The sequence below is a fragment of the Danio rerio genome, chromosome 2 (assembly GCF_052040795.2).
Source record: "Danio rerio strain M-AB ecotype USA chromosome 2, GRCz13ab, whole genome shotgun sequence".
NCBI lineage: Eukaryota > Metazoa > Chordata > Actinopteri > Cypriniformes > Danionidae > Danio > Danio rerio.
Genome location: NC_141022.1, coordinates 60717501 through 60741041, shown reverse-complemented (window position 1 = coordinate 60741041; position 23541 = coordinate 60717501). Strand labels below are relative to the sequence as shown.

At 39.7% G+C, this 23541-nt stretch overlaps 3 protein-coding genes across 16 annotated transcripts in view; all 3 read left to right on the top strand.

Moving 5' to 3' along the window:
- Positions 1-23541, top strand: part of btbd2b (BTB domain containing 2b) — a 1074195-nt gene that overhangs the window by 456709 nt on the left and 593945 nt on the right. The window lies entirely within an intron of this gene.
- ftr33 (finTRIM family, member 33) lies at positions 756-11377 on the top strand. 2 transcript variants are annotated; one of them, XM_087241711.1, is made up of 6 exons: positions 756-1424; positions 5373-5468; positions 5618-5851; positions 5937-6096; positions 6192-6251; positions 10587-11377. In XM_087241711.1, exons 1-6 carry the CDS (start codon positions 834-836, stop codon positions 11129-11131), a joined length of 1686 nt encoding a protein of 561 aa, XP_087097837.1. In that variant the 5' UTR covers positions 756-833; the 3' UTR covers positions 11132-11377. The 2 variants fall into 2 exon arrangements, with proteins under 2 accessions (XP_087097837.1, XP_087097838.1); XM_087241712.1 differs by lacking the exons at positions 5937-6096; positions 6192-6251; positions 10587-11377 and having other exon boundaries at positions 785-1424; positions 5449-5468; positions 5618-5844.
- The window catches only part of ncana (neurocan a), a 186307-nt gene continuing 176034 nt past the window's right edge, over positions 13269-23541 (top strand). For 2 of the 13 annotated variants that reach the window (XR_015479140.1, XM_087241642.1), the window contains exon 1: positions 13269-13356. The gene's annotated coding sequence lies outside the window, so the exon portion shown is untranslated. Of the gene's footprint in view, positions 13479-23541 lie in introns of all 13 variants that reach the window. The other 11 variants (XR_015479139.1, XM_087241641.1, XR_015479144.1 and 8 more) reach the window with 10 other exon arrangements.

The window sequence follows — 23541 nt, the reverse complement described above, 5'->3', positions numbered from 1 at the left end:
ATTCATACGGGGGAGGAGGCAGGGAGGGGTTTTGCGCTTGTGCACGTGCGCTCAGTTCGGATGTGTGTGAGAGAATATGCGTGGAATTCGGCGTATGCAGTGTTTCATACAACTGAATTTTTTACTGTGCACATTTACAGCTTTGTGCGTACGCAATGTTTTAGTATGATTTCAACGCAAGTCTTCGTACATGAGGCCCCTGATATTTTGTTTAAATATTTTGGTTTTTAACTATAAAAACTATTTGCCTTTAATAATGTTGGTAAATTAAAATAAAGTGGTTTAAAAAAATCTTAACATAACTAAATGGATTGTTAAAAAAAATCAATAATTATTGATACTGATATCGTGATCTTTTTTTTTTTTTTTTAAATATCGCCCAGCCCTATTCATTCATAGACCATAAAAACCAACATTTTCTGTGTGAAACAAATATTGTCTAGAGGAAACCAGGCTTCACTCATCACCTGGCCAACACTATCCCTGCAGTAAAGTATGGTGATACAGAATCAGCTGTGGGCATGTCTTTCAGTAGGAGGACTAAATGGCAAGATTAAGAGAAAGACGAATCCAGAAAAGAACAGAGATGAAAATCTGCACTCTGAACCTCAGTCTAAGGTGACGATTATCTTTCAACAGGACAACAGCCCTGAATACACAGCCAATAACAAAGTAACTCTGTGAATGACCTTGAGTGGCCCAAACTCCAGTGCAGTTTCAGATCCCGCCCTTACCCTATAAAATCAGGAAATCTTGAGAGAAATTGAAAGTAAAGATCAGTGTTGGGTGTGTTGTGTCAGTGTCTCTCTCTGTCTGTGTGTGTGAGCAGTAAAATGGCTAAATTCAGATTTTCTGTGGCACAGGATGAGTTCAGCTGTTCGGTGTGTCTGGATCTCCTGAAGGATCCAGTCTCCATTCCGTGTGGACACAGTTACTGTATGAGCTGCATCACAGACTGCTGGAATCAGGAGGATCAGAAGAGAGTCTACAGCTGCCCTCAGTGCAGACAGACCTTCAGCCCCAGACCCGCTTTAGCTAAAAACACCATGCTGGCTGAAGTGCTGGAGAAACTGCGGAAGAGAAAACTACAAGCTGCTGGTCCTGCTCAGAGTCCCGCTGCATCTGGAGATGTGGAGTGTGACGTCTGTACTGGAGCCAAAAAAAGAGCCGTCAAGTCCTGTCTGGTGTGTCTGAACTCTTACTGTCACACTCATTTTCAGCGACATCAAAAACTGAATCCAGGAAATCGACACAAAGTGATTGAAGCCACTCACAAACTGCAGGAGATGATCTGTCAACAACATGAGAAACTCCTGGAGATCTTCTGCCGCACTGATCACTGCTGTATTTGTTATCTGTGTTTGCTGGATCAACACAAACACCATGACACTGTTTCAGCTGCAGCAGAGAGGACTGAACAAGAGGTAAGAACACACTTGCCCAATTAAGAAGTCATTTTCTATATACATTAGAGGTGTCAAACAGTCATAATAAAGGGATAGTTCGCTCAAAAATTACAATTTACTCATCCTTAAGTGGTTGTAAACGTTATGATAAACTCAAACAGGTTTGGAACAAGTGAAGGATGTGAAAATGAAGACTAACTGACCCTTTAAGTTTACCTTCAAACTGAATAAAATGGCTGGCACACTTCCAGATAAACAAGCCTGAGAAGCACAGATATGTAAATGAAACTAAACTGGTCAGACTTTGTTTGACTGACGCAGGAATTTACTGCTGTTTTCAACAGTTCTTGCTATTTACTCTTAAACAAGGCCAGGAATGCACACACTTATAGCGGTGAGTGTGGATTGTTGTTTAACAACATTCCAACTGTTCAGCTGACAAAACTATAAATGGACAAAAACACCACAGTTGAAAAAACATGCAGTACTAGGACTTTTAGTATGCTAAGATGCAGAAAATGTGCATTATTGGTTCATGACACCCCCACTTTCAGTTCAGGTCTACCTCAGAATTTTTTCAAAAGATGCATGATAATGGGCGTGGAGCTCCGTGAGCAAGGGGCAGGAGTGGGCGTGGCCAGCAGAGCAGGGGAGAAGGAGGCGAGCAAACAACTGTTGTCAGTCGGCTCACAAAATTAGACACAAACCGTGAGGACACGCATGATTTTATAGTTTACAAAGTTAAAATACAAAGAAACAAACAGTAATTTAATGCCCTGCTACATTTGTTATTTGTAATTTCATGTACAGATAACCACAATTTAGATCATTATAAAGATAATCGTGTTCATATAAACACTATAAATGTGGACTTCTTCCTCAATCCCCGGGTCTGAATGCAGACTCAGTGCTGCAGGTCTCATGCCCTGCCTATTTTAACCATTAGCCCTGTTGATAATCTGGAGGATTTAGGAGAACACAGCAGCACGGCGATGTGTCTAAATGTGAACGAACTCCTGATAACAGACAACGTCCGCCATTCTCCAATTCTCGTACTGCTCTCCCGACAAAAATGCTGCTTTTCACAAACAGCTATGCTCTGACAGGATCACAAGGAAAAACATTCAACAAACCCTGTGGATCATGGAAACAAATACATGACCCTTCATGAACAGCTAAATACTGTGTACCGTGGGTCTGTGTCTCACAGCTTGGCACTGGCAGCAGGTCTGCATTGCCTTCAAAAAGCATGCACAGTCATGAATAATTAAGAAGCCAGCTCTCCTCATAGGATAAGAAAACTCCGGTATGAATAATAATGAGAAACCGACGCATCATCACTCCACTTGCAGTTCTGCGCTACGTCACAGATTTTGATCCGCCCCAAAAATCATTTTAAACCCGAAAGCTGAAATTAGTTGACAAAAGCTCAAAATTATCCAGTATCCCTTACAATTAAAGCTAACAGGTCCTAACATAGTCTTAACTGATGCTCAACACACACAGATTTGTTCAAATCTCAAAAAATTATGTGAGGGTGTTGTGAACCTTTAAAGTCAACAAGATTGAACTCAACTTACCTATAAAAGGTGCTGTACGATCAAAGATCAAAGAAAGAAAAACATGATCAAGGGCAACATAATGAAACCCCAAAATGTAACGGCACAGTCAACTACAATTAAAAATCAAAGAGTGGCCAAAAGGTGGATTTTGAAGGCGTACTCAAACTATGCTATCTGAACTGTGCCCAAGCCAGATTCCCAAATCGTTTGAGAAGTGTGAGTGTGCTGAATCGGGCTCAGGCATGGTTCACTTGGCCGGCTCTGGCCCGGTTGGAAAAGGTGTGCCATAGCGCGTATTACTTAGGCTCAGGCGCAATATGCTTGTAGTGTAAGTGCTAGGGATGTAACGGTATCAGAATTTTACGGTACAGTAATACCTCGGTATGAATGTCACGGTACGGTATTTATTGAATCATTTACAGGAAAAAACAAAACTTATGAAAATACTCCAAAAAAGTACCAAAAGTATCAATGACAAATTAGCCATCTATCTGTAAGCTTTGAAACAGGAACTTCAATTTTAATAACAAAAAATATTAAACCATGTAAAAACAATAAAGTTTCAATTTAGTAGTGTTGAAAACTCATCACATTCAACATTTAATCAATCACTCACTTAGATAGAGATGGGTTTAAAGGAAAATTATCATATAACTATAATCTGGTAAAAGCTGGTATCTCTGGGCATTTACAATGTCCCCTGCAACAGAAAAAAACCCTATCATTTGGGACTGAGGATTCTGGGACAGAGATATGACTTGGCCCATGTTGACAGCAGTGGGTAACGTTGTGCATTGTCTTTCCCCCACTTGAGAGGACAAACCATGAGTGAGATAGAGATCTCATGTCTGCATCAATCTGAACAGTGTGCTGTGTTTCTGCAGTCCCCATGACTGATTATTAGTCGTATTCCCCAACTTGCAGGCACGTGCACACACAGTGCTCAACCAGCACATGCCCTTTTTAGTCTTGGATAGAAAGTGCCCTTCCAAAATGATCAAAAGTGCCCCCGCGACGCAACAGACCCTCCGTCCCGCCCTTCAGTAGGCGCGCGACAACACCGCTGTTGATTATGCGCGCTCAACCCCCCCTCCCCGCTTTACAGTACGCGCGCGACAACACAGCTGATCAGAACGCGCGCGACAACACAGCTGATAGGTTCGATCATTTCCAGCTCTTTTTGTTCCCCACTTCTAGCAGCACACTCCATTTCCGCACTACTGGATCTGTAGTGACAACAGACCGCAAGGGATGATGGTCAAGCATGGGCTGATGGGAATTGTAGTTTTCGCTACCTCCCGTTCACTTCATTCGCCTGAGCAAATTTTCTCAGAAGACCTATAGTTTTACCGAGTCATGCGACTACGGTAATATCGAAAAAAAATTATATTGCGGTATGACGGTATTTACAATACCGTTACATCCCTAGTAAGTGCAAAGCGCACCTGAACCCAAAAGACAAAACGTGACTTTGAAGGGACTGTTTCATATGGATATATAAATAATTCTTACCGTTCAGCGAACGCAAACTGCCGTAGTTTATTAAAGACGCAAATCCCTTACTACACGAGAGCTGCACCTTCAGCAAACCTACTAACTCCTGCAGCATGTGGACTTTATGATTGTTTATGAGTTTCAAAAGTGTTTGGTGAAATATCTGACTGTGTGTCACCGCATCCCTAACAAATAAAGTGATATACTGTAACTAGAGAAATCTCCACTGTGCTGAGCGAGAGCGCTTACTGAACAGCGCAACATCAATGACGTAAGCGTGCCCAGGCCTGAATGTAATGTGAGTGCGGGCCGTCGGGGGAGACGGGAGGGGGGACAAGCGTGCTTTGGCCTGGTTCAAGGCAACTGCACATAGTGTGAGTACGCACTGAGTTTGAATGTAAACTCATACAGCGTAAAAGCCATTTAAATTGCAACTGGACACTGTTTTGAGGCCAGATTTTATCACTAACAACAAGGATTGTTGAATTTTACTAAATATATTATGAACTACTCTTTAACAAAATCAAACTTGAATCAAACGTGAATGTGCATTAATACAGGCTACTTCTGCATCAATATAGTCTACTTCTGCATTGAGTGGAAATGGTAATTCCAGCATAGTCTAGTAGGCTTAATGTGCACTTCTAAAAAACAAAATGTAACTACACACTGCAAAAACACACACAGCACAACATTTGTGATTGGACAGTTTGGTAGCACTCAGAAACTCAAGTCTTAAAGGAAATCCTGAGGTTCTTATTTATAATTATGACATATTTTGTGATGATTATTACATTCTTTAATTAATTATATCTTTAAGGTAAATTTCTAGGGTAATTTACAACCAGTCATCATAACATATTGGTTTTCTATATAGTGGTGTATTGAGTGTAAAGTGTGAATCCTGCAGAGTCGGCTGAGGGAAACCCAGAGCAGATTCCAGCAGAGACTCCAGGAGAGACAGAAGGAGCTGGAGGAGCTGAGAGAGGCTGTGGAGTCTCACAAGGTGAGTTTGAGCAGAAGAACAGCAGCTGAAGAGGCCTTTCACACTCCAATGCTTCTGTGTGTGTGTGTGTGCGTGTGTGTGTGTGTGTGTGTGTGTGTGTGTGTGTGTGTGTGTGTGTGTGTGTGTGTGTGTGTGTGTGTGTGTGACAGCGCTCTGCACAGGCCGCAGTGGACCACACCGAGAGGATCTTCACTCAGCTCATCTGCTGGATTGAGAGAAGCCGCTCGGAGCTCACGCAGATGATCAGAGATGGAGAAAAGACTGCAGTGAGTGGAGCTGAAGAACGACTGGAGCGACTGGAGCAGGAGATCAATGATCTGAGGAGGAGAAACGCTGAGCTGGAGCAGCTTTCACACACAGAAGATCACATCCATTTCCTCCAGGTGACACACAGGACAGTGGAAGAGCATGTGGAGCAGAGATTGTGTTTGTGTGTCTTCAGCTGCTGTTTCTGTTGTGTCTGTGTAGAGTTTGCAGTCTCTCTCTGTCCCTCCTGGATCTACAGACTCATCCAGCTTTATTAGCAGCTCGCAGCTCTCTTTTAAAAAAGTTACTGAATCTGTGTCTCATCTGAGAGACAAACTGCAGCAGTTCTGCACTGAGGAGATGAAGACCATATCTAGCAGAGGTCAGATTTATATTTCCTGACATGTTTCAGATGATTTTAAATGTATTTGTATTGTTTAACAATGTTTACTGTAAATCATCTGTTTGTCTCCACAGTGAGCAGCATTAGCAGGATTATCACTCCTGAACCACAGACCCGTGAGCAGTTCCTCCAGTGTAAGTGACTCTGATCATACTGAACATTATAGATTATATTCACTCTGTTATACTGCAGCCATTTGCTAAAGTCATTTAAGTTTTTTTTTCCCCTGCATTAGTGTACACTCATCACCCCATATTGACAGAAAAACCGAATTGTTGACATTTTTGCAAATTTACCTAAAAAGAAACACTGAAATATCACATGGTCCTCAGAAGTTTTCAGACCATGTGCTCAATATTTAGTAGAAGCCATCTTTAGATCTAACAAAGCCGTGAGTCTTTCTGGGAAAGATGCAGCAAGTTTTTCACACCTGGATTTGGGCATCCTCTGCCATTCCTCCTTGCAGATTCTCTCCAGTTCTGTCAGGTTGGATGGGAAACATTGGTGGTCAGCCATTTTTTGGTTTCTCCAGAGATGGTCAATTAGGTTTAAGTCAGGGCTCTGGCTGGGCCATTTAAGAACAGTCACAGAGTTGTTGTGAGGCCACCTCTACATTATTTTAGCTGTGTGCTTAAGGTCATTGTCTTGTTTGAAGGTAAACCTGGATGTTTATTGGTGCTTATTCTGGATATTCCTGTACCTGGCCACGATTGCAACCAGTCGTCCTGTCCCCACAGCACTATGCTTCACTATTGGGTCTGTATTGGAGAGGTGATGAGCAGTGCCTGGTTTTCTCCACACATACCGCTTAGAATTAAGGCCTAAAAGTTCTATTTTGGTCTCATCAGACCAGAGAATCTTATTTCAAATCATTTTGGCAAACTCCTTGCAGGCTTTCATGTGCCATGCACTGAGGAGAGGTTTCTGTCAGGCCATAAAGCTCTGACTGGTGGAGGGCTGCAGTGATTGTTAACTTTTTACAACTTTCTCCCATCTCCCGACTGCATCTCTGAAGCTCAGCCACAGTGATCTTTGGAATTTTCTTTACCTCTCCCAACAAGGCTCTCTTCCCCCGATAGCTTAGTTTGGCCAGACAGCTAGCTCTAGGATGGGTTCCGGTCGTCCCAAACATCTTCCATTTAAGGATTATGGAGGTCACTGTGCATTTTGGAATCTTAAGTGCAGCAGAAAAGTTTCTGCAACATTGGCCAGATCTGTGCCTTGCCACAATACCGTCTCTGAGCTTTTCAGGCAGTTCCTTTGACCTCATGATCCTCATTTGCTCTTATATGCATTGTGAGCTGTAAGGTCTTGTATAAACAGGTGTGTGGCGTTCCTAATCAAGTCTAATCAGTATAATCAAACACAGCTGGACTCAAATGAAGATGTAGAACCAGGATGATCAGAAGAAATGGACAGTACCTGAGTTAAATATATGAGTGTCGTAGAAAAGGGTCCGAATACTTGGGGCCATGTGATATTTCAGTTTTTCTGTTTTAATAAAACTGCAAAAATGTTAACAATTCTGTGTTATTCTGTCAATAGGGTGTGCTGAGTGTACATTAATGACGATAAAAATTAACTTAAATGGTTTTAGCAAATGGCTGCAAAATAACAGTGAAAGATTTAAGGGGGTCTGAATACTTTCCGTACCCACTCTATATATACACACAGCTATTGACCAATCAACATACTAGAACTCAGCTATTTATAAATGTTGGTGTCTGAAGCAAATTAAGTTTTAATTTAACGATTGTAAATACTGTTTTTTATATGTATTATCATATGTACAGTAGTATGACTGTATATTGTAACTTGATTTGCATAATTAAAATATCATTTTATATTCAAAGGTCTTGTAATAACAACAGGGTATTTAATTAAGTTCCCTAAAAAGGGGTAAAATCTGCCTGACAAGAGTTTTGATATAAACTACAGGGGTTGCAGAATGAAACTGAAACACTGGCCAATGTAGCGTTAGAGGTTTAATGGCTAAATTTGAGCAGCCTGATGGCCAAACTTCACTAAATGCACATTCCACTAGTACGAGTGTGAAGGATTAATCAGCAGAATAACAGCACAGTTTTGCTTAAAGTATTGCAATACACACAACATTATTGGTTTTTGTGATGTATCAAGAGCCAAGGTATCCAGGGTAATGTCAACAAACCACCAAGAAGAAGAATTCAACAGAAGGAACTGTGAATGCTAGAGGAATGCTGTGATATTTTTGTTTCCTTCAATGATTAGTCAAGTCTTATGGTTTTGATTTCAAGAGATTTTTTATTGTCAACAACAAAAGAGAGGTTTCAGGAAGCCACCAACATCATCTCACACTGAACTTCTGTCTCTCTGATGCATAGACGACGGATGGATGAATGGTGGATAGATAGATAGATAGATGATAGATAGATAGATAGATAGATAGATAGATAGATAGATAGATAGATAGATAGATAGATAGATAGATAGATAGATAGATAGATAGATAGATAGATAGATAGATAGATAGATAGATAGATAGATAGATAGAGATGGACTGACGCACGGATGGATGGATGAATGGTAGATAGATAGATAGATAGATAGATAGATAGATAGATAGATAGATAGATAGATAGATAGATAGATAGATAGATAGATAGATAGAGATGGACTGACGCACGGATGGATGGATGAATGGTAGATAGATAGATAGATAGATAGATAGATAGATAGATAGATAGATAGATAGATAGATAGATAGATAGATAGATAGATAGATAGATAGATAGATAGATAGATAGATAGATAGAGATGGACGGACGGATGGATGAATGGTGGATAGATAGATAGATAGATAGATAGATAGATAGATAGATAGATAGATAGATAGATAGATAGATAGATAGATAGATAGATAGATAGATAGATAGATAGATAGATAGATAGATAGATAGATAGATAGATAGATAGACTGACACACGGATGGATGGATGGATGGATGGATGAATGGTGGATAGATAGATGATAGATAGATAGATAGATAGATAGATAGATAGATAGATAGATAGATAGATAGATAGATAGATAGATAGATAGATAGATAGATAGATAGATAGATAGATAGATAGATGGATGGATGGATGGATGGATGGATGGATGGATGGATGGATGGATGGATGGTATCAAAAGCAGCAATGAGATCCAACAGTAGAAGAACAACAGGGCTATAGAAGAACAGCTGGGCTTTCCCACATCCAGGAGAGTTACAGTGTGGAGAAGCCCCAAAGAAGCATCACTGTTGCATGCCCAGAGTGAAGCATGGGGGTGGATCAGTAATGGTTTGAGCTCAGTATCATGGCATTCCCTAGGCCCAATACACTGGATCACTGCCACGGACTACCCAACCATTCTGAAGAACCATGTGCACCCTATGGTTCAAACATTGTACCCTGAAAGTGGTGGCATGCATGGTGATGACGATAAACCAATGCACACAGCAAGACTGCTGACAGAGTGGTTTGGTGTACATGAATGTGAAGTTGAACATCTCCCCTGGCCTGCTGAGTCACCAGACCGAAATATTACTGAGCACTTTGGGGTGTTTTGGAGGAGCAAGTCAGGAAATGTTTCCTCCTCCAGCATCACGTACTGACCTGGCCCCTACTCTGAAGAAGAACGGCTCAAAATCCTTTTGTTTCTGTCATTTCCAAGATGAATTAAAGCTGTACGGGCTTCAAAAGGAGACTCTACGCCATACTAAAGAATTACTAATGTTTAAAACTTTTCAGTTTCATTGTCCAACCCCTGTATTCTATATAGTGAACGACAGTTACAGTGGATGACTTCTGTAAGACATTCATTGTTTCTTATTTAGTAAAAGTGCAATTAAAATTTAAATAAAACTCAAAAACTTCTAATGTCATAAACCTTGTATACCATTGTTTTGGTTTTGATAATTAAATGTAATTTTATAAATATGACCCTTAAAAGATCAATAATAATACAGTCATGATTTCATTATTGTCAGTCATTCAATTCAGCTTTATTTGTATAGTGCTTTTACAATGTAGATTGTTTCAAAGCAGCTTCACATAAATGGTCATAGTAACTGGAACAGTGTGGTTCAGGTTTTAGTGTTTAAGTTCAGTTCAGTTCAGTTTAGCTCAGTTCAGTGTGATTTAATCATTACTGAGAGTTCAAACACTGAAGAGTAAATTCATCGATGCGTAGCTCTACCAATCCTGAACCATGCGAGCCAGTGGGGACAGCGGAGAGGGAAAAAAAACTTCACCTGATGGGAGTGAAGAAAAAAAAAACCTTGAGAGAACCAGACTCAGTTGGGCACAACCATTTTAATTTCTCCGCTGGCCAAAAGTCTTGTGCAGAGCTTCAGTCACCGTGTTGGAGGCTAGAAGGTGGCCTCAGCAAAGACTCATCTGACTAGTCATGTATTAATTGATATTGTTTCCTGATTTTATCATCAGATTTCCAAAAGTTCACTTTGGATCCAAACACTGCAAATAAATGGCTGGTTCTGTCTGAAGGAAAAACAGTGGCTGATTGTAACGGTTCAGTCCAGCCGTATCCTGATCATCCAGACAGATTTGAAAATTATTGTCAGGTGTTGTGTAGAGAGAGTGTGTGTGGACGCTCTTACTGGGAGTTGGAGTGGAGCGGTGATGATGGTGTGGAAATATCAGTGTCGTATAAGAGCATCAGCAGGAAGGCTTTGGGTAATGAGTGTGTGTTTGGACGCAATGATCAGTCCTGGAGTTTGTCCTGCTCTCCTCACAGTTTCTCATTCTGGCATAGCAACAAAAAGACTGATCTCCCTAAACCCTCTGTCAGCTCCTCTAGAATAGGAGTGTATGTGGATCACAGTGCAGGAACTCTGTCCTTCTACAGCGTCTCTGACACAACAATGAGCCTCATACACACACTCCACACCACATTCACACACACACTCTATCCTGGATTTAGTGTTTGTTACTCTTCAAAAGTGAAGATCTTTAAAGATCTGGCAGTGTAGATAATACAAATACTTTTATGTGATGTTTATAAATAATTGAATTTACCAATAAGCATTGAGTTTATTCATCATTTGTATTCATAAGCTGCAATGAAGTGTGATTTGTGGAGATGTATTGATATTTTTGTTGATTTTTGTTGCGTTTTAAAATCATCAGCACATTAGTTCTAGATTGAGAAAGGCCAATATGCAAATCAATACTTTATATTTAAGAATGTAGTCAATAAAGTTGTGTAATTACTGCTGAATAACCATGTGTGTAAAACGGTGTATTACTTGCACTCACAGAACAAGTCATGAATTCTGTCATATGTATAAATGGATGCGCCATATATATATATATATATATATATATATATATATATATATATATATATATATATATATATATATATATATATATATATATATATATATATATAATGGCAGAATCCAGTGTGTCTTTGGCTCATCATGAGTTCAGCTGTTCGGTGTGTCTGGATCTTCTAAAGGATCCAGTCTCCATTCCCTGTGGACACAGTTACTGTATGAGCTGCATCACAGACTGCTGGAATCAGGAGGATCAGAAGAGAGTCTACAGCTGCCCTCAGTGCAGACAGACCTTCAGCCCCAGACCCGCTTTAGCTAAAAACACCATGCTGGCTGAAGTGCTGGAGAAACTGCAGAAGAGCAAACTACAAGCTGCTGGTCCTGCTCAGAGTCCCGCTGCATCTGGAGATGTGGAGTGTGACGTCTGTACTGGAGCCAAAAACAGAGCCGTCAAGTCCTGTCTGGTGTGTCTGAACTCTTACTGTCACACTCATTTTCAGCGCCATCAAGAACTGAATCCAGGAAATCGACACAAAGGGCCCTATCATACACCCGGCACAATGGGGCGCAAGGAGCGGCGCAATACTTGTTTGCTAGTTTCAGCTTTCATTAGACCAAAACAAACCCGGTCTAAACTCCGGCACAGAGTTGCGCCTCGCTTACACACTGCTTAATACACACAAGAGCAAATAGGTAAATATCTTTACATATGAAAAAAATTAAATATTAGGAATAGATATAGGATATAATAAGAATAGATATAAAATATAAATATAAAGGATTAAAATATTACAAAACATATTATTTTCTAGCCTACATAAATATGAAAAATCACTGCTTTTATGTCTTCTTCATCTCGGGAGGCTTTTTCAGTTCATTCATAATAATTTGCTTTTGTATAATGTTATTATTATTAGCAGTATTATTCATTATATCCATATTTATATTTGTTTTATTAAAAACAAGCTTAGATTTGTCCACCTGTCAGGTTTTAGACCATATGGGGCACAGCATGTGTTTTAGGATATCAGGAACTCAGGTTTTTGAGCACACTTTGTTATTATTATTCATTTATTCGTTTGCTGGAAATTAGAATTTTTTTTAAACAAAGTTTTGAAACGAATATTTGCGCTTAACAAACGCAATTAATTATTTATAGACTAATTGATGTCTGTGCGTAAAGGTTTCTCTATCCAAGAGCGAAAGTGAAAGTAGATCCATTATCTCTCATTCTCACGCAGTAGATGCTCTGTTTAACTGTTTTCTGTTAAAAAAAAAAAAAAAACTGTGAACTGTTTGCTTGTGAAATGCTCATTTTTTTCCACTTAGACTTACTTTGCGTCCTGTAAAAAAATAATAATAAGCAGAAAGAGCATAGTAATAATGGGCTTTGCCTATGGCAAACCCCATTAATAATAACACTGTTGAACATTTATTTATTCGTTCATTTTTCTTTGACATAGTCCCTTATTTATCAGAGGTCACCACAGCGGATATATATATATATATATATATATATATATATATATATATATATATATATATATATATATATATATATATATATATATATACTGCAAAAAAAAAACGTTTTTTGTACTTACATTATTTGTCTTGTTTCTAGTTCAAATATCTAAAAAAAATATTAAATCAAGATGAATTTTCCAGACAAGAAAACCATATTGTCCTGTTTTAAGAAATAATATGCCAAAATAAAGTAAGTTTTTTTCTTGAAACAAACAAATAACCTTATGTCAAAAGGAAGAACAATTGATTTGACGCTTTCTCTCTTTTTCTACATTATGTGCACTCCACACCTCTGTCCAGTAGGTGGTAGGAATGCACCATGTAAGTTGGTCTACCAACCGCCGTTAACCCCAAAAGAAGATGATGAAGGGACAGGTGCGTAATCAAAGGTAACGCGACTTTCTTTTTCTTTTCCGTTTCACCGTGATTGTGCTGTGAATGGTTGTGAACGTGGAAAAGCAGCATAGAAAACCTTCCCAAGTGCTTCATGAGTGCATGTTACGCTGGAACTGTGAGTAAAAAATCTGGATAAGCTGTATTTTGGAGGATGATAATTATTGCTTGGACTTAATTGATCAGGATATTTGTGTCACTGCAATTTGTGCGCTGTATTTGGGATTTATAGAGAAAGGCATTTAGTCAACCTGTTAGCCAGCACTCACTTTTGGGGGACTTAAACCTACCTAACTTTAATTAGAAACAGTTCTTGACCCCAGTGAGCCACAGACATAAACCAGATATCATAAGGAAGAAGACACATTGAGCTTTACTATGGTCCATATTAGGAATTCAACAATACAGTTAGCCCACGGTTCAAGACATACCTCGGTTTTTTTTTAAACGGTTTCCAGTTCATTTCGGTTTGCATGGCTTGACTTTTTTTTATTTATTTATTTTTTTATTTTTTTATTTATTTATTTACTTATTTATTTATTTACTTATTTATTTATTTATTTATTTATTTATTTATTTATTTATTTATTTGTTTATTTAATTTTTTCTATAGGCAATAGGAACAGTAAGAGGTTAAGGATAAAAAAAATAAAATAAAAACGATTTATTGCAATACTCATTTTGCTTTACTTAAAAGCCAAGAAAAGTACACTAGTTCCTAGTGTATAAAAAAATGAACAGTAAAATCTCACAGCTGCTGGCAGCCCATGTACAAACTGGGGAACACATAAAATCCTACACTTTGAATAAGATAAATTGGACATTTCAAAAAGACATATTTGTACTTCAGTAAACATAAACCATCTTAATTATCTCTGTGCTGAAGAAATGCCAGACTGTTGTCTGTAACGTGGATTGAGTGCTTCTATAAGATGACAAAAGCCCGCATCTCCAATCACCAAAAACGGCTGCAAATCTTTAGCAATGAACACCCACACTGCCTTTGTTATTTTATGTGTCTCTCGGAACCAGTTGGGAATGTTTGTTGTAAAGATTCAGCGAGAGATTGTGGCTATTTGGAGGACTTTATTACCTTCTCTGCTCTCCTGCCTTCAGACAGTGATATTGCTGGGTGATGGCGCTGCAGATGTCCAGTCATGGTTATACGTGTAAATCAATGCTTGCGCACAGTTATTTTTTGTTCACTGTTTTTTCTTTTATTGGCATTATACTTAGCCGCAAAACCGAAATGCCTCACACCGCAGATTTGAAAGATGTCGGCACTTCCTTGTACTGTTACCTGAACCTCACTTCACCGCCGCTCGCCATGTTCAAGTGTGGAATGATGGTCAAGCGCCCCCTAACTTTAGAGCATAGTGATTGGATATTTACTCATGGGGAGGAGTTTCCTCATCTCAGCTCATGGACAGACACACACAGTCAATTCGGGGCGATGTAAAAGCGCACATAAGTTATTTAAACACAAAACCGAGAAAACTGCAGTATACAAGCGCATACTGAACCGTGGAGGTCGTACAGAACGGTTTAATATTAGATTGAGAACCGTGGCATCCCTAATATATATAGAAAGTTTCATGCTAAAAAATATAAAAAGATATACTATATAAAGTAATGAGAAATAAGAATTGTACTGTTCAATATTTGTTTTTTTCATATACAAACACAGGAAAACATTAACGTAATAACCTACAAAAAAATAAAAAAATTGAAAGCCGAGCGTCTCATGAGCTTATATTTCAGTTTTGATGAAGACAGCATGCAAAATGAGATTTCTGTTAAACATTTTCTGAGAATATATCAGTGTCTAGGGTGGCACAGTGGGTTGCTTGATCGCCTCACAGATAGAAGGTCGCTGGTTCGAGCCCCAGCTGGGTCAGTTGGCATTTCTGTGTGGAGTTTGCATGTTCTCCCCATGTTGGCGAGGGTTTCCTCCGCAGACCAACCACACGTGTTATAGGGTAATTAAGCTAAACTGGCCGTAGTGTATGTGTGTGAATGCAAGAGAGTATGGGTGTTTCCCAGTGTTGGGTTGCAGCTGAAAGGGCATCCGTTGCGTAAAACATATGCCGGATAAGTTGGTGGTTTATTCTGCTGTTGCGGCCCCTGGTTAATAAAGGGACTAAGCCAGAAAAAAAAAATTAATTAATTAATTAATATTGGTGTCCATCTTTTCCTCACCATCAGAAGCACTTTCTCAGAAATGATGACCTTCCCAAACTAAAAGAGTAAACGTCTACATTCACAGTTCATGTACCTTTGGAAAAGAGACACTTTAGGCTTTATTATCCATCATCTAGAGTTAATAATGCTCAAAATAGAAAAAAGTTATAGATGCTTAAACAGCAATCCACTGTAGAGCAATTACAGTGATATGGATGTGATATTTGCTGTAAAACCCAAAAATATTAATCCACATAGAAAGTATATATTAAGATTATATTGAAACATCTGTGTATATTCTCCAAAGCAACTCACCACAGAGTTATGAGATCAGAAAATAAAGTTTCTTATATTTTAAATGAGGGAAATAAACATGCATTATGCACGTGACCTAAAAAGTCTGTGAGTTTACAGTAGAGCTGGGCCGGTAACTGATATTATAGCAAATCGTGATACAATTGATGTCAGTAACAATGAGCTCTGGGCATTTTTAAAACTCCATATTGATGTAAGAGCCAACCACACATCAGAAATGTGCAACAATGGAAATCTAAAAGTGTGTTTATGTTAGAGATGCACCACATTTTCCAAGTGGTACTCACTGCAGAGCCACTTGGGCAGAACTGAGCTCTAGCAAGAGGGAGCTTAAGCTCCAGCTCCTTCTTCCTTGCACTTCTTCTACAAATGATGTCACTGGGGGTTGGGGTTGGAGATGGGGTGGGGTGGGTGTATGCATTAATTAAATAAAGAAAATGTCAGCCTTATATTATTCTTTTGCATTGCTGTTTAACTGTATCAAACAAACAAACAAAACTCATTCATTCATTTTCCTTCAGCTTAGTCCCTTTATTCATTAGGGCTCACCACAGAGGAATGAACCGCCAATTGTTTGGGTGTTTCCTATTACTGGATTACAGCTAGAAGGGCATCTGCTACATAAAACATATGCTGGGATAAGTTGGCGGTTCATTCCACTGCGGCGACCACTGATGAATAAAGGGTTCAGTTTTTTAGAAAAATAAAATAACCACCCTTTCAATAAGCTGACCTGATAGTTTAATGTTCGAATTATGTTTATTAACTGATAAAGAGAGAGTTTAATAAAGACTTCCCTTTATTTTAGCCATAGTGCAAATGAAACATGTCTCCTATATCAGTGTTGTGCCTATATACAGGCTGTATTTTTTTCTGACAAATTGTTTCAACTGAAATTAGACAAGCTACTCTGAGAGAATAGCAGAACTGGGTATATGTGGATGTTACGTCCTTTAGATGTTAATATTAAACTAGGAGTAGATGACATAACGTACATTAGTTTAATGTGTGTGAAAAGCGGATGGAGAAAGAAATAAACTGAACCAAATAATCACTGCAATTATTTATTGCCCATACATCCAATGAAACCAGTGAAAATATATTATACAGTGAAAGAAAAATATTTACAATGATTAAATAATGAATTACCTGGGGGGAGAGGAAGTAGTTGAATGTGCTTAAATCAAAGAAATAAATATAACAAAACTCAGTAACTGTTTTCACCAAACTAAACTAAATATGAAAAGAAAAGCATGAAAAGAAACATCTTCAACGTACCAAACGTCTAAACTAAACTGCTCTAACTAAAAACAAAACATACAGAAAACAGCACATTCTCCTGAACCTAGTGAACTAATACAAAATATACATCTGAGTGTTGTATATGTATATCGCGCGACTTACTCACTCCTACACCTCTCCGAGGCATCACTCAAACATGTCAGTTGCTGGACAAGTTCACAAGCAAATATATTGCATTATTAAATCGCAAATTTTAGACAAGAGCATTAAACAAGCAAAACACATTCTCTCAGACTAGCCCTCGCAAGAGAGACTGTCCTCACAGAGACCCACAGAAAGAATAAGAGCGAGAAGTGGCGAGAAGGAAAGAGACAGAAGCTGCCTCCCAAATCGCATACTTATGCACTATTCTACGCCATTTTGTAGTATAAATAGTGTAAGTAGTGTGTTCACACTGAAAACTATAAAAATAATAAGTGCACTTTAATTACCCGGATGATGCACTCATTCAGCCGCTAAAATGAAGTGTGTAATGATGGACACTTCACGCACTCAACGACCGCAGGATTGCTTACGTAGCGGAAGGGGCGGAGCTATCGGACGCACATGTTGGATAACTTTATTTATTTTGGATGGAGAAAGCAAAATTCCCCTATGAGAGTGATTATAGCGCCTCCCGATGGTGAATGCGGCAATACTCACGGCAGGTATTATTTGATAATTCGGTTGTTTATTTAACTGATTTGGCAACCGTCAAACATCATCAGGGAAACGGTTTGAATTTCCGTTTAGTAAAAAAACATTAGTGTGCCATTTGGGACAACACTACATACATGTACTATCCTGTTGAGTGTGTAAGTGCATAAGTACATAGTCCATGAGTGCATAGTGTATAGTGTGCCATTTGGGACGCAGCTAGAGAGAGAGAGAGCGGTCGCCATTGCAGTTTGGGCTCGGCTTTTAAACGCTACGCCAACCAGCGATTAGTGGCACAAACCCAGCGTCAGCGGCCAACGTCATCAGCACGAAATGCGGATCCTCCAATGCCATTCGTACCTGTAACACATGCATGAAACGACACACTAACATACAAACAAACGCACACACTTATCCAAAATACGTTCTGCAAGCGAACGTTACAATGGAACTATGCTAAAAGACTTTTAATTTGCCAGTAATCTGTGTTAATCGTTTCCGGTGAACTGTAAGCCATTGCAAAATCGGCCCGTTTAAGATATGTTTTCTTTAAAAATCAGCGATCTCCACTGGCTGAGTGATATCCAATATAAAGTGGGTCTCAGATTGTGCAAGAAGCACTGCATTAAATTACATTTCCCCCTGCCATGTCTTTATAATATAAGCATTTATTTTACCCCATTATATTCAATGGAGCTTCTGCACTAGCCTGCTGATTCTGACTGGCATGTGTGAGTAAACAGCGTTTTGTCTAGTTTTACGCTTGAGCAACTAAATGAATGCCAAAGTCTGTTTAACTGATTGTATTTTAATTACATTACAACATCCATGCTGTAAAAGGAACCGTATAAAATGGAAAAAAACTCACAATAACAGGTCACCGGAGGCTTATCAGTAACACTAGCTGATACTAGCTCTGCATAGCTCTGGTGTTAGTGAGGCCAGCAGGGGGCGCTTAAACTGTGGTCCTAAACCGAGGTCCTGACTCTCTGTGCTCATTAAAAATCCCATGGCACTTCTCGTAAAAGAGTAGGGGTGTAACCCCGGTGTCCTGGCCAAAGTCCCTTTATCGTCCCTTACGATCATGGCGTCCAAGTCATCCCCTTCCACCGAATTGGCTCTATCACTGTCTCTCCACTCCACCAATAGCTGGTGTGTGGTGAGCGCACTGGCGCTGTTGTCCTGTGGCTGCCGTCGCATCATCCAAGTGAATCCTGCACTGGTGGTGGTGTGGAGAGACCCCCCTCATGATTGTGAAGCGCTTTGGGTGTATAGCCATACACAATAAATGCGCTATATAAATACACATTACATATACTCTACTGGCGGGGTGTGTATACTTTAGCTGTTTATTTTGCAGTTAATTTTCAGGGCATATTATTCACAGACTAGCCTAAGGGTGCTTTCACACCTGCCTTTAGTTCGATTGAATCGCACTAGAGTTCGTTTCCCCTTTTGGTGCGGTTCGTTTGGGCAGGTGTGAATGCAGCAATCGTACTCGAGTGCGCACCAAAAGTGGACCAAATAAGCGTACCGAGACCTGCTTGAAGAGGTCGTCTCGGTACGCTTTTAAACGATCCCTGGAGCGGTTCGTTTGTGGTGAGAATATGATTCGTACTAAAACAGGTCCAACCGCAAAAAGTACTGTGCGTTATGGACTAATTCAGCTGCCGTATGCTGATGCGCTGTGCATTATGGGATATGGAGGAAAAATATTTGTTGACAGCTCTTTACCAACAGAGAGAGAGGGGAAAACATTACCTGATGGATCGTTGGTAATATTTCCGCAAGATGAGCATGTCGCAGTTTAGCTAAATTAATTCACGCCTCCTCCTGAAGTGACGAGCGATGCAATAAACACTGTTTTCCAGCCGCGCTTCATTTTCGTAATGTATATTTTGTCTAAAGCAGGGATACAGTCAGTCAGCGCAGTCATCCATCCAGAGTAAAAGGTTTTGTTTACTTGTGGGAGTTCATTGGCATTTTCCCGCACGTGAATGCTGACCAATCAATAAGCAGTTTAGGAAATATGTTCAACAACATCTGGCCAATGAGAGATGTGGATTTTGTCAGATGACTGCATTTTGGTTCGTTTCAACTGGTTCGGACCAAAGCCAGCAGTGTGGTGTGTAAACGACCCAAAGACGGCAGAAGATGCAACAATGTATCATTTATTGCCCTTGGTCCGGACCAAATGAAGCGAACTACAGATGTGAACGCACCCTATATCAGCCTGCTATAACGATAGACTGTGCATTAAAGAGGGGAAAACACAAGCATTAACGGCATTATCATGATGGACTTAATGGAGTTTGTGACTCACACTTTCGTCGAAAAAAAAAAACACCTTATGTCCACTTTTTTGCTGCTTACGTGTGTGTGTCACCCTAAACACCGTATTCTTGCTCAAAACAATCCACTGCATTTGGTGCTACTTCTGAAGGTAGCCACAGCCTCCCACATGACAGCAGGGAAAGGCTCAGCCAATCACAATGTCCATATCCGTTTTAAGGGCGATGGGACTCGAGGAGAGAACATGATTAACCCTTTCTGTGTGTCTATATTAATGTTGACAGCATAGATTAAAGTGGATTAAGTTATTGGTGGGGACATTTCTGTGGTCGGTGGATATTCGTCAACCCTAAATTTACACCACTGTATAAATCAACCTTCCAAAGCTCAGACTCTTTATGAGCAAAAGTCTGTGTGTGTGTGTGTGTGTGTGTGTGTGTGTGTGTGTGTGTGTGTGTGTTTGTGTTTGTGTTTGTTTGTGTTTGTGTGTGTGTGTGTGTGTGTGTTTGTGTTTGTGTTTGTGTGTGTGTGTGTGTGTGTGTGTGTGTGTGTGTGTGTGTGTGTGTGTGTGTGTGTGTGTGTGTGTGTGTGTGTGTGTGAATGTTTGCAGTGTTTCCTGGGTAATGGAGTGATTTGCAGCTGAATTGTGAAGATTTGACTCTGAATGAGAGCAAATGTGTGTGAAACAGACGACTGGTCAAACACACTCCACTGTGAGTCTGATGATCTCATCCCACAAGCCGGAGAGAAACGCAGAGTCGTCAAAGCTGCTGTCCGTCATCTGACACCGTCTAGATTGTGCTGTTTTATTCGGGCTCAAGCATTCATTCATTCGTTTTTCTTCGGCTTAATCTCTTGTCTATCAGGGGTCGCCACAGTGGAATGAACTGCCAACTATTCCAGCATGTTTTACGCAGCAGATGCCCTTCCGGCCGCAACCCAGTACTGGAAAGCACCCATAAACACTCATTCACAAACACACACTCATACACTACAGGGAGTGCAGAATTATTAGGCAAGTTGTATTTTTGAGGAATGATTTTATTATTGAACAACAACCATGTTCTCAATGAAACCGAAAAACTCATTAATATCAAAGCTGAATATTTTTAGAAGTAGTTTGTAGTTTGTTTTTAGTTTTAGCTATTTTAGGGGGATATCTGTGTGTTCAGGTGACTATTACTGTGCATAATTATTAGGCAACTTAACATAAATCAAATATATACCCATTTCAATTATTTATTTTTACCAGTGAAACCAATATAACATCTCCACATTCACAAATATACATTTCTGACATTCAAAAACAAAACAAAAACTAATCAGTGACCAATATAGCCACCTTTCTTTGCAAGGACACTCAAAAGCCTGCCATCCATGGGTTCTGATCTGTTCACCATCAACATTGCGTGCAGCAGCAACCACAGCCTCCCAGACACCGTTCAGAGAGGTGTACTGTTTTCCCTCTTTGTAAATCTCACATTTAATGATGGACCACAGGTTCTCAATGGGGTTCAGATGAGGTGAACAAGGAGGCCATGTCATTAGTTTTTCTTCTCTTATACCCTCTCTCGCCAGCCACGCTGTGGAGTACTTGGACGCGTGTGATGGAGCATTGTCCTGCATGAAAATCATGTTTTTCTTGAAGGATGCAGACTTCTTCCTGTACCACTGCTTGAAGAAGGTGTCTTCCAGAAACTGGCAGTAGGACTGGGAGTTAAGCTTGACTCCATCCTCAACCCGAAAAGGCCCCACAAGCTCATCTTTGATGATACCAGCCCAAACCAGTACTCCACCACCACCTTGCTGGCATCTGAGTCGGACTGGAGCTCTCTGCCCTTTACCAAACCAGCCACGGGCCCATCCATCTGGCCCATCAAGACTCACTCTCATTTCATCAGTCCATAAAACCTTAGAAAAATCAGTCTTGAGATATTTCTTGGCCCAGTCTTGACGTTTCAGCTTGCGTGTCTTTTTCAGTGGTAGTCGTCTTTCAGCTTTTCTTACCTTGGCCATGTCTCTGAGTATTGCACACCTTGTGCTTTTGGGCACTCCAGTGATGTTGCAGCTCTGAAATATGGCCATACTGGTGGCAAGTGGCATCTTGGCAGCTGCACGCTTGACTTTATTCAGTTCATGGGCAGTTATTTTGCGCCTTGGTTTTTCTACACGCTTCCTCCAACCCTGTTGATTATTTTGAATGAAACGCTTGATTGTTTGATGATCACGCTTCAGAAGCTTTGCTATTTTAAGAGTACTGCATCTCTCTGCAAGATATCTCACTATTTTTGACTTTTCTGAGCCTGTCAAGTCCTTTTTTTGACCCATTTTGCCAAAGGAAAGGAAGTTGCCTAATAATTATGCACACCTGATATAGGGTGTTGTCATTAGACCACACCCCTTCTCATTACAGAGATGCACATCACCTAATATTCTTAATTGGTAGTAGGCTTTCGAGTCTATACAGCTTGGAGTAAGACAACATCCATAAAGAGGATGATGTGGTCAAAATACAAATTTGCCTAATAATTCTGCACTCCCTGTATGGCCAATTTAGTTCATCAACTCCCCTATAGCACATGTGTTTGGACTGTGGGGGAAACCGGAGCTCCCGGAGGAAACCCACACCAACACGGGGAGAACATGCAAACTGTGTGGAGACAGTGCTAACCACTGAGCCACCGTGTCACCTAACCCCAAAGTACCTGAATGCTGAGTCATATTTTATTAAATCTATTTTTTAATATTAATTTTATTACCTTGTGCAACTCCTTTACAAGTATTAGTCTTAATGCTAATACAAAGTAATAATGTTAAGCCATTTTTTTACATAACGATAATTTTAAAATGCAGGTCTATTAGTTGAATATTCTTTTTTTTTTTTTTTTACCTTAGTCCCTTTATTAATCTGGGGTCGCCACAGCGGAATGAACCTCCAACTTATCTAGCATATGTTTTACGCAGCAGATGCCCAGCTGCAACCCATCACTGGGAAACACTACAGACATTTTTAGCTCACCCAATTCCCCTATATCGCATGTATAGCCCCCGGAGGAAAGCCACGCCAACACAAGGAGAACATGCAAACTCCACACAAAAATGCCAACTGACCCAGCTTAAACCAGCAACCTACTTCCTGGGAGGCGATTGTGCTACCCACTTTGTCACCGTGCTGCCCCTAGTTGTATATTTAAAATTAAATAAAAAAAAATAAATAAATAAATAATAATAACAACAATAATAAAACTCACACACACACAAAAAAAAATGGGTTTAATCCAATATTGGGTCAAATATGGACATCCATCCAGTAAATTAAAAAGTGTAAATTCAATTAAACTGAAAATCTAATCTAATGGAATGTGCAGTTTAGTAGTAGTAGTAATAATATTAAATTTAAAGTTTTTTTTATTGCCTATATTGTTTATTAGCTGTTAATTTTAGCGTTTATTTAA

Coding starts and splice junctions, on each gene's coding strand:
- ftr33 (XM_087241711.1), top strand. CDS start 834: ATGGCTAAATTCAGATTTTCTGTGGCACAGGATGAGTTCAGCTGTTCG. Junction 5,469..5,617: donor AGGCTGTGGAGTCTCACAAG/GTGAGTTTGAGC, acceptor TGTGTGTGACAG/CGCTCTGCACAGGCCGCAGT. Junction 6,252..10,586: donor CCGTGAGCAGTTCCTCCAGT/GTAAGTGACTCT, acceptor TTTTATCATCAG/ATTTCCAAAAGTTCACTTTG.